The following is an 11,827-nucleotide window of genomic DNA, read 5'->3' on the forward strand; positions in this document are numbered from 1 at the left end:
CGTCATGCAGAGCCGATCATTGTCTCTCTCACACTTTCTAACTAGCCATTTCACAACATCCAGACAGCGGATCGGCCGTACGCAGCAGCCGCAGCAGCAGCTTTGCCCTCGGGGCTTCTTTTTTTTCTCCCCGACATCGACCATAACTAACTATTTGGATCCAACGCGCGGATGAGGGCAATTACTGGACTTAATCTATCATAATGTCTCCTTTCCGATCGACTGATAGTCAAATGAGTTAAGCCATGGCTGAAGAGATCTGAGTGCCACCCCCCCCCCCCTACACACACACACCCCTCCACACTCCCGGGTGCGAGAAGTGGCTCTTTAAATGAATCCCAACTAAAAGAAAAAAAGCACTTTCATTTCACCGAGAAGCAGATCGGCGGACACCATGTCCACATTGGCGGATTTTACACTCAGAAAGCCACTGGGTGCGTTTGATTTCGTATTACTGTGACACACACAGGACGAGTGTTTGTAAGAGGGGGAGAGAATTTTTTAGGAGTCTGCTTCCTCTCGCTCCTGTTCGCTGTCCTCCGGGTTCCTGCAGGACTCCAGAGTCGCGGAGAGCCCATGCAGTCGCCAAGGTTAGTTGTGAGACTTATTTTGAATTTTAACCACCGTTATCTGAGTTTATTTTACGCAGGAATGTTGTTTGTTTTTTGCCGTGCTCGCTGGGTGTTCAAACTATGTTTCTATGGGCTAAAATATGCCGATTTTTCAAGCCTCTGTACAGTCAGGAGAGCTGGATTTCTGCAATATTAAGAACTTGATCCATTTGATGGAGTCACACGAGACATTTGTGGTCGCTAAATGCAACTGATCATAAAACCTGCATCCACTTGACTCGTGCCTTCTTAAACATGAAGGATAGATGGAGTAACATCATGCAGCACTATTTTATTTCTCCTATTGTCAGCGTTTATTACAGCTATTCCCAACCAGAAATGCCGCCGAGGCTACTTATATCTGACACGGAATAGAAAGGATGATCTTCTCCAGAGAGGTGCAACAGGACAAACGCGCCTGCTGGCTGCAGATTTGCACCTTTTAAAAAAAAATAATTGCATGACAGCTGCAATTACGCCAATAAGCGAGCTGCCCATAAAGCTCAAATTTAATAACAGGTTTGGTTGTCCTCATAATGCCATGTGCGCTCGTGTCATGATTTGAGGTTTCCTATCAGAGCTCATAACAAGCGCCATCTGTTGGAAAAGAGGATCAGATCAGTCCGCTGTGACCGCCAGGACAGATGCGCAGAGAAATAAAGGCTATCAACACTGCACGAAGGGGATCACCATATCTCTTATACCATATTTAGTTTATGAAAATGTCAAAACTGTGTCATTTTCTGTGTCAGACTGTGTCTTTAACGGCATGTTTGACAGGTGAGAGAGAGATTTAAAGCAGCACACCATAAAACGTGATTGGATTACTGGATTTATGGAGATGTTTTATCGTTATATTATGTCACCTTTACCTGTCAGAGCATGTGCAGCACATGATCTGCCTGATGATGATGTCTCTATGTGCATTTCTCTGTGGAGATGAGTGCTCATTTATAGATGGCTTGTCGTTTTCACTACATGGAGATGTTAAACCCCACATAGGTAAAACTACTACTGTACTGCTACTAAACTATCTGCAATCAAACAATCTGTTGATCAATCAGTCACTAACAGTACTATCCGAAAGCCAAAATACAGCTGAGAGCAAACACTTAATGAGAGAAGGCTATTGAAGAGAGGAGGCCCTCGCCTAATTTTGATTGGTGGTGTAGTCAAACTGATAAAATTAGCCTTTGTGATTAGAATTAGGGCTGTCGCTAAAGATTATTGTCAATATATTGTTCATAAGTGTCTCTAAATATCTATTATTACAGACCAAAGCTTACTTGTTACTACTATGATGCCAGAAACGTGATTTTCCTTTAATGATGAATGATTGTTTATAAAAAGGCAATTCAAAAATGAGTAATCGGTTAAAGATTTCTTAGTAAACCAAGACAATAACAACTAATTAATTGGCTAATTATATGAGCAGACCGTGTCAAAACATAGCATATTCACGTCTTGATAGAAAATAATGTACATACATGTACCTGTGTCTGCTTAGTTGCTACAACAGGTGCAAATGTACAATCTGCATCTATTTTTCAGATGTGATAAACAGAAACAAGGATTCTGAGCTTTCTCTGACCAACAGTCAACTAACACTCAGTCACACTTACACATATCTGCATCAAAGCCCTCATAGTGCCATAGGACAATTTCATTCCTGACTTTCCACAATTCATCAAAACATATCACTGAGCAGCTTCCACCTTTCAGCTGCAGTCATACATTTCAGATGTGAATGCCTGGTATATTAGAGCTGGAAATGGGTCTGCACAGGGCCACCCTTGTTGAAAACATGTGTAGGCTCAGACCTCATTGTACACGGACGTATCCATCATCCATGAGAGGGACATCACAAAGACGTTCACCGTGCTATGGAAAAATACTGTACAGCCAGCCACAACCTGAGTACGCAGCCCTCTGTCGGGTAGTATTTTGGTTGAAGTGGCAGTAAAAGACAGCAGTAATGTGGCATTTGTATACAATTGAAAGATAATCAAAGGAGGTGGTATTATTGCTTTTAGAGGAGGGGATCGCCGCCTGCTCTTCTGATCAGTGGTGGAAATGTATTCAAATCCTTTTAACCAACATGCGAAAAATACTCTATTACAAGTACAATTCTTGAATTCCTACTTAAGTAAACTAGTATTATCAGGAAAATGTACTAATTGTCCGTTTGTTAACCTGTGAGCATGTACTTTGATTTTGACTTTGATTTTTTATTGTTTACTTGGTAAGTAGAAACTATGGCCATCAGTAAAAACTGCAATATTTCCGTCGAGCCCTGTAGGTGTCATTGAAAACACACAGCTTATGTATTTTCTGGGAATTCATTTAACAACCTGAGGATGAGTTTATGTCATATAATTACATGCACATTACACAAAGTGTGGGTTTTCAAATGCTGATTCTAAATGTGCTTTCTTTACTTCCACGCTGTGATATTCAGTTTGATTTGACAGGTTATGTTTTGGAGGTTAAATTCCCTTTCAAATCCAGCCCCCCCCCCCCCCCCCCCCCTTTTTTTTTATTCCCCCCTCACCTAGCTGACAATATCATACATACAGTTGCAACTATTAGGCAATCAATCAATATGTCAACCAACAGAAAATTAATTGGCAACTATTTTGATAATTGGTTTTGAGCAAAAGTGCCAAATATTCGCTAGTTCCACCTTGTCAAACGTGAGGATTTCTCCGTCATGTATGATAGTAAACTAACTATTTTTGGTTTTGGTTTTGGACTGTTGGTTGGATAAAAGAACCAATTTGAATGTCAGCTTTGGGAAACTGTGATGGGCAATGTTCACCATTTCCTGACAGTTTATGGATAAAATAAGTAATCTAGAAAATAAGGAGCAGATTAATCAATAATGAAAATAATTGTTAGTTGCAACCCTAATTGCATGTATTCTGTAACAGCTTGTTATAATAATATTGGCCTGCACTGAGTTAAATATTCAAACCCAAGACTCCATGTTTTTATGGCTGCACCATTTCATCAACTGGGAATACTCTTGATGTCTTGTGCATCAATTTGTATCATTTGCATTCATTTGGTATATTTGGGCTCTCCACTTGGATATAAAGTTATGTGGATTTGACAGCACAGCGTGAGTTTATACTAATTGATCTACCAGTGGGTCAGTGTGAGGCTGAAGAGCTTAACTTGGCCTGTGGCCACCATTTTAGGTGATGTGGCTACACATGACACAGTAGGTTTAAACATTGCAGTCAGTAGTGACATGAAGAGGGAAAAGCAGATCATTTTCAATAAGTGATGTTAGGTTTATATTGTTGATTGTTTTCCTCCTCTTTTCTCTGAACTAATCTCCACACAGCATGCGTGGAGAGATGACACTGTTTTCCTCTTCAGGTGTTACCTCCACAGTGAGGTTACTGTTGTGCAAATGAAACATTTCTTATATGGCGTTGTGGACTACCACTTCGTGGGTCGTGAAGACTCGGTCGTCGTCGAACAAGTCTACACATTGAGATGTAATTTGAAACTTTGAGAGGGGGGTTTAAGGGCAGAACAAGCAGCCGTGATTGGTTCAGTGTGTCCGCGGGGCCTCAGAGGCTGCACCTTCTCGACACTCCCTAAAAGGAAGAGAGATTGCTTGGCTGCTGTCAGCCGTTTGTCTCGCACTGAGTGTTAGCTAGCTAACTCGGCTGTAGCCGTTGAGTTAACTCTCACGCCGAAGAGGGCAAAAAGCAACTTCTTACCAGATAGTGATGAGAAGACGGAACCGACTTCAGACCTCTTTTATGGACTTTTTCTAAATGTTTTCGCAACGAGGACTTCGCGGCTCTAACTCTTCTCCTCTGCCCTTCCTTAATCCGGTTTGACCAGGGAGAGGAGTGAAGTGCGACCCCGAGCTGGATGGATGGTTATGGGGAAAAGAGGAAGACCCTCGGCGCTTGACGTGTGCAGAGTCCTCGCCGTGTTACTCTCACTCTTCCCCTCCGGTAAGATGCTACTTTTTACTCATCAAATCAGTTTTAAAACAGCCACCCACTTGCATGTTTTACACCGATACGGTTAACCTAGCGTAACATGTTTAACTTTGTAAATTATAACGTAACGTAAGTTAACGCTAGCTAGTCTTTAGTGTTTAACGTCACTAATTTGTTACATTGGACAGCAAAATTGCCAGATTCGGTCACTAATTATTACCCGAAATAGTTTAGTGATATTATAGTTTAACTAGAATTGCTTAGTGCGCCTAAAAAGTATGCAGTTTTTGCTGAAGTTCGCACAATGTTATAAGAATGGAAACATATTCATTATTCCCCGTTGAAAATCAGTAGAAATCCCGTCAAACTCAATACAAAAATGATTCAAATCTACTAGATTGCAGAGATTTAGGACGAAGCGTTTACGTGCCGACGTCTGGAAAAGGTTGAAGGTTTGGAAAATATTACAACATGCTTGAAAGGGATCAACCTTGCCATTACAGCGCAAAATGTGACTAGTTTAAGTAGTTTTAGTCGGTGCCCTTTTAACTTTGTTTTATTAGAGACAGACAAAAAGTGAGAGGTCTTTTTTGGAGCTTCTGCACCCCTCAACCCTTGTTTTGTTTGGGGGATGGGGCATGCCGCAGTCACATTAGCTCATGTTTTTTTTTTCTCCCCAACCTTTAGTTTGGTTATTTATTAAGCAAGGCATTGCATTTTGACATGTTTTCATTGTTGCCCATGAAACCTTAAAGACACATTTTTTTGTAGAGATTATGGCGGTGAGATTATGTTTTAAATGAGCCTGTTGAAATATTTTGAAGCCCACCTATTTTTGAGAAGATTTTTCAAAAGCTCCAGTGAACAGTATTCCCATTAAAATGTAGGACTACAGTGTCAGTGTAATATTATACTTGCATTTAATATCCTTGTGATTTGACATCAGCATGATTGCAGTGGGTTACTTTTTGCAGTGGGGACACCCCATTCAGTTCACCTTGCACGTTTGCCAAACCCTTATCAGTTTCCCTCTTAAGTCACTTACCGTCAAACAACAAAGTGATAATGCACTGATAGTTGAGATCAAGATTAGTTTACTGCCATCTATCAAATGGGTGGTAAATGGAGAGGAGGTGTGGGGGTTGTAGAGAGAGCTGCGGTGAAGCTTTCAGGAGGGATATTGTTTTAAGTGTGATTTCAAAGTGTTGCTATGGCTTTCCACCCTCGAGACACTGGGTGAAACTTCTCACAGCCAATTCAAATAAATGCTTTATTAGTTGAAGGTAATACTAGTCAAACATGGTGTCGCAACACGGCATCCTGAGAAATGTTTGAAGAACATTTGTGTAAAGAGTTGGCCGGATACAGCAATAAAGCTGGAGACAACAATCTACGGTCAAGCAGCGTTTATTATCATCAAAGGTGTAGATTAGGGTCCCAAATGGCATTGTTACTGGTACATAAACCAAAAGCCACTGGGTGTGAAAGGGAAGTACACTTCTCTACAATAATCGGCAAAGTTATCTTATATCCAGGTTGACCTGAGGGAGGTTCAGGCCTGCTTTATGCTTTTCCTTATGAGGTTTCATTCAACATTTGCTCAAAAATACAATGTTTCATGCTATTACAATGTTAGATGTTATTTGTCATGTTTCGTAGTGCTATAACAAAACCCAGCAACAAATTGGTGCTTTCCCTTTCTATTCCTTTTCTCTGGCATAGTAGTGTTTTTAAAAATTTGACCAGATGCCAACTAGATATTAGAAAAGTAGCAAAATAATTACTTTGTTGTTATTATAATGTTTATTATTTAATGTACAGTTTGAACAGTAAGATTACATTTGGCACTGCAGCCTAATAACAATGGCTGTGTTGGCATTCATGAATAGTTGGAAAAGTTCTTGATTATTCTTGTTTTAGATTCAGTATTATGTAAATCTGTGGTTTTTAAACTATGATCAATAGCAGCCAAAGTGTTAGTATTACTAAACTTGTTAGTAATAGTTTCTGAATGACGTGGTGGCCTCTGGTTTGTTTCTTTTGTTCAAACTGTATCTTGTTCCTCCCTGACAGTGAGTCTGCAGTGCAAGATCCTCAAGTGTAACTCTGAATTTTGGGCCTCCACCTCGAACTCTGGGCCGGAGGAGGAGTTTTGCACAGCGCTGCGAGCGTACAACAGCTGTGTACGCCGGACAGCACGTACCTGCAGGGGTGACCTGGCGTACCACTCCGCCCAGCATGGCATAGAGGATCTAATGAGCCAACACAACTGCTCCAAGGAGGGGCCGACATCCCAACCACGTGCCCGCACCCCGCTTCCTCCTCCACCCCCGCCACTCCTGCCTGACAGCCAGGAACGCTCCGATGGGCCGGAGGTGTGCCACTATGAGCGCAGCATTCCACGCAACACAGCGCCGCCTAACTACACCCACTGTGGCTTCTTTGGAGACCCGCACCTCCGAACCTTTGGTGACGACTTCCAGACTTGTAAGGTGGAAGGAGCCTGGCCGCTCATCCACAACAAATACCTGTCCGTCCAGGTGACCAACAGTCCTGTAGTACCGGGTTCTTTGGCCACCGCCACAAGCAAGGTGGGGATCCTTTTTGATCATCCTGTGTGCATGGGGGCATCTTCATATGTGTTGTTTTGTCCAACCAACAGTCCAGAACCAAAAATATTCAGTTTACTATCACATAAGACAAAGAAAAGCAATGAAGTCTCACATTTTAAGGAGCTGGAACAAGGAAAGTTGGCATTTTCTTGTTTGAAATATGACTTAGATTAATCAACTATCAATAAAGTTGCAGATACATTTTCAGAAAATTATTCAGCAACAATAGTGATAATCAATTAATAATTGAAGTCATTAATGAAGCAAAAGTGTCAAACATTTGCTGGTTCCAGCTTCCCAAAAGTTTGGATCATTTTATATTGAATATGTGTGGGTTTTGGACTGATCATCAGACAAAAATTGTGTAAGATTGGCATTTTTCAATGACATTTTCGAGGCTAAATGATCACACATGAATCTATAATTAAGATAATCATTAGTTGCCCCCTTTGATGCATTGATGTTACATGCCAGCTGTTGGTGACGTTAGATATCACTACATTTTCTGTTAGTACTGGGTCCATAAATGTCAGTGCTGCATCAGAACATCTTGCTGTTGGTGTTTTTGAATGTGTGAGTCTCTCCTTTCATGTGGTCTGATTGTGAGAGCTGCTGTGGGGCGGCATTTTCTGTCAAACTGTGGACTCTGGTTAGTGTTTGGATGAGTTCCATAATGACAGATAGAGAAGCCAAACCCAGCTCAATTGCAAAGATCTTGATAAGCTTTATAAATGATATGTTAGTATTATAACAGCAGTGCTGCGTCAAATGTTAACATGAGGCTCCATTTTCACTTTCCACAGTGGACAGCTCGGGCTGATATTTGGCCTATTTAGAGTGCAGACCATACTGAGCACATAAAAAAATGTTTGTGCACAGAACTGTAGATATTTTCTCTACATTATGAGATATTTTCTTACAAAGCTTTATCAGCAGTGGATTCCTCGTTATTGTTGTTTTGTTTTATGGTAGATTGGTTAGTTGGGATGGTTGTCCCCGAAATGGCTTTCAGTAGAACTTGAGGTCAATAACAAAGAAGTAGTTGGCAAATTCACTTAGACTTGGTCCAGATTTTGACAGCGGTGATTGTGGACCTCAGCCACTGCAGAGTATCATAACTGAAGTATTTAGACTGAGGTATAAGAGGACTTTGTCCTTAATCACATTTGTAGAAAGTATAATTTTCTGCAATCAAGGTTTCTTAATGATACTCTATTAAGCATTCGTGGGTTTTTTAGCTTTTAAAGTAATGGCATTTTTATATTGCTGTTCTTGGAAGCAAATGAGACAGCTTCTTTAAGATCTGGATTCTGGACAAAGGGAAAACAAGGCAGCAGCCAATGCCACCTGTGCAAACAAGGCCCCTCTGGTAAAAGATCTGTATTAGCAGAGCGCGTGTTTGGTACATGGCTCGCACTACAGCAAATACAACTGTCTGGTTATTTCCATCTTCATTCTGATGGAGGGATAATAGTCATTTTTCTTTGTGTTTGTTTTCATTAAAAGCTTAAGAAATAAACCAGGAAAAAAAACAGGAGTTGGTGTAGGAGGGACATGTTAGCCGAGGGTAAGGGGAATTGAGACAGAACTGGTGCAACAGATGAATTGTCAAGCTAATAGAGTATTCTGTAGACTCCCCAAGTGAGCAGACATCAGAGTCCCTAGGCTGTCCTGGTATCACTGCTCCGACAATGGCCCATTGGTGTCCTGATGAAACCAAGCTTGCAGAGTCCTGACCAGTCTCACTTAATTAGCTGCAGAGTATATCGCTCTGTCCTGGCCCGACGCCACTCCCTGGAGCATAGTTCTGGGGTTCACAGGCAGGTTTTTCAGCGCTATGAATGGCTCGCCTTTGTGTCTGCAAACTGAGGCCTGATTTTACATGGCCGAGACTCATGTTTTTTGAGGGCGTTTACCTTGGCCTCCCCTATATTGAGCCAGTGCTGAAATGTGACACTTAAGTGGGGTGGTGGGGTAGATGGCACATATTGCACAAACTTGTTCTTAATGCAAAAGTATAAGCACTTCCCTTTTTTTTAGATCTAATGTTTACATTTACTGCAGCTTACAAGGATTCTGTATGTGACCAGAAAAACAACAGCAACTCACGACTGCATACTAGCATTTGTGAGAATCTAAAAGGCAAACTCATGTGACCATTTATGAGATTTCTCTGTTTTTCTGTCCTCCTGCAGCTGACAATCATCTTTAAGAACTTCCAGGAATGTGTGGACCAGAAGATGTACCACGCAGAGACAGATGAGCTGCCAGCTGCATTTGCAGATGGCTCCAAGAACGGAGGGGATCGGCACGGAGCGAACACTCTGCGTGTGGTGGAGAAGGTTCCAGGGCAGCATGTGGAGATCCAGGCCAGGTACATTGGAACAACCATAGTGGTCCGGCAGGTCGGCCGCTACCTGACCTTTGCTGTGCGGATGCCGGAGGAAGTTGTGAACTCTGTGGAGGAAGGTGATAACCAGGACTTGTACCTGTGTCTTCACGGCTGCCCCGCCAACCAACGCATCGACTTCAGGAACTTCAGGGCTCGAGCAGCGGAGGCCCACAGCGCAGGCAGGGCCAAGAGTGGCACCGGGCCACAAGGTTTTACCTACCAGTCTGCCAAGGCCAAGTGCAAAGAGCGGCTCCCAGTGGAGGACCTGTACTTTCAATCCTGTGTGTTTGACCTCCTCTCCTCTGGGGACATAAACTTCACCATGGCAGCCTACTACGCCTTTGAGGATGTAAAAATGCTCCACTCAAACAGCAAGAGATACCACATCTTTGAAAAGGACCCTTTTATGAGCAATGCAGCTCATATAGGCAAAGATTTTCTTTCACTCCTCTTCCTCAACCTCCTAGCTGTTTTATTGTGGATGGAGTGTTGCACAGTTCATCTATAGTCCTTTACAACAGTATCCTCATGGTGTATCTGTCAGTGAGTGTTAGAGTACCATCGCTGTGTCGTACATTGGCCCCTCTCTTCCGCTCTGGTCCTGTGACGTGACCGGTGTCTTCCCAGTTGGGTCATCCCAGCCTCATTTTCGTTGTATTGTCATGTCTTGACTTCAGTCTAATGACGAGACGAGTTCACCGTGCTCCCACCTATCATCACCTGTATTTAGCCGGTTCATGGGACTGGTCTTTGAAGATGGCAGCGGTGAGAGAGCCCAGCTACTCCACAGCTCAGGATATCCACCTGGGATTAAATCCCACATTCTCACCGGGGCTGCATGCCTATGGGAAGCCGGACAAGATGATCTTTTGCAGAAAGAGAAGTTTGCTGATCCTCCCTCCCCTGATCCCCCTCATTGGTGCCAAGCCAGTGAAGCTCTCTGTGGCTCATGTGGCGAGGCGAGAGGACCTGACAGGGGCTTTTGTTAACCTAAGGCCAGAAGCAGCTCTATGTTTGATTAGTTTCCAGCTTTGGAAAAGCCTGAGCCTTTTGGAGGAAGCACTCAGCCAAAAGGATGTCAGAGCAGCGTCTCCAGTTGTCTGCTGTGGAGATTAATGGGTCATATTGTTAGGTTATGCGTGTGTGTGTGTGTGTGTGTGTGTGTGCATGTGTGCATTACTACAACATGTGTGCAGAATTCAGCGTCTGTGGTTAATTTTGTGTGTTTTGTGGGTGCAGGAGTTCCCAGAAATGAGATAACAACCCTCCAGTGGGAGAAATCTTTCCCATGTCTTTATGTTGCACCCAAAAATTTCAGAAATAGAAAAGTCGAGGCGCTCCACAGTCTCTTCAAATGGACTCGATCAGCCAAGTAGCAAATCCTAAAAGGGGAACTGATAAAAATAATCTCTTTTCATCTGTATGTCACGTTCGGTGTCATACAGCCTCTCACTCCATTGTTTGAGCTGACATGTTGATCAGACAGTGTTTTGTATTTTTACGTCTGTAATGTGAATGTAGCTAACAAGAAAGCAAAAGAACAACCTTAGTTAAGGGCACTCAAGAGTGTTTACAGAATTAAGATCAACCGGTCAAACTAAGACACCTCTTTATAGCATTTTGTGAATTTAACTCTCCATTTCAAGTCTGTCGCCAACAGTGGTGTGGATACTGTTTAGTACTAGCTGTAAAGACATCACCTCGAGTCAGTTTAGCATTTTATAGACTACCAGTGTGCTGACCTGACTGTGGCTTGATGCGTAAATGATAAGCATATGTCTGTAGACGTGATATCATGGCTTAAGTCATTGCCAAAGAACTAGCCCTTGTGCCAACAACTGAATTTTCATCTCTCAGTCTTAAACAATCCACATTAGGGGGATTCTCAATTGTATATAACTCGTGCTTGTGGGTGAATCTGCGTTACACAGAAAAATGAACAGTAACACGCTATAAAAGCAGCATTTGTTTCTGTTTTTTGCAGTCTCACCTTTTGCTCTTCTTGTGTTTCGTGATGGCACTCCTCGCCTACGAGAGGTTCCCATCTGAACTTTGGCTCTCAGCTGCAGTATCTGGTAATGTGTAAGTCATCCCTGTAGACGGCGTCTTACGGCCACTTTACCATCCTTTACACTGAAGTATTTGGCAGGCCTTACTACTGCTATTTGGAATATGTATTGGTGCAGTTTAACAACAACAAAAAATCCTACAAACAAATGATTGTAATGTTGAATCTTGTGTTAATAG

At 42.4% G+C, this 11,827-nt stretch overlaps 1 protein-coding gene across 1 annotated transcript; it reads left to right on the forward strand.

Moving 5' to 3' along the window:
• Positions 1-576: 576 nt before the first annotated feature.
• On the forward strand, positions 577-10,088 carry rgma (repulsive guidance molecule BMP co-receptor a). The gene is made up of 4 exons (XM_070907581.1): positions 577-590; positions 4,473-4,588; positions 6,650-7,167; positions 9,384-10,088. Exons 1-4 carry the CDS (start codon positions 577-579, stop codon positions 10,086-10,088), a joined length of 1,353 nt encoding a protein of 450 aa, XP_070763682.1.
• Positions 10,089-11,827: the final 1,739 nt, after the last annotated feature.

The sequence above is a fragment of the Enoplosus armatus genome, chromosome 6 (assembly GCF_043641665.1).
Source record: "Enoplosus armatus isolate fEnoArm2 chromosome 6, fEnoArm2.hap1, whole genome shotgun sequence".
Taxonomy (NCBI): domain Eukaryota; kingdom Metazoa; phylum Chordata; class Actinopteri; order Centrarchiformes; family Enoplosidae; genus Enoplosus; species Enoplosus armatus.

What these genes read in the sequence shown, in the direction of transcription:
- rgma (XM_070907581.1), top strand. An exon ending in ACTCTCACTCTTCCCCTCCG is followed by an intron (nt 4,589 to 6,649) that starts GTAAGATGCTAC and finishes CCTCCCTGACAG; the next exon opens with TGAGTCTGCAGTGCAAGATC. An exon ending in TGGCCACCGCCACAAGCAAG is followed by an intron (nt 7,168 to 9,383) that starts GTGGGGATCCTT and finishes GTCCTCCTGCAG; the next exon opens with CTGACAATCATCTTTAAGAA.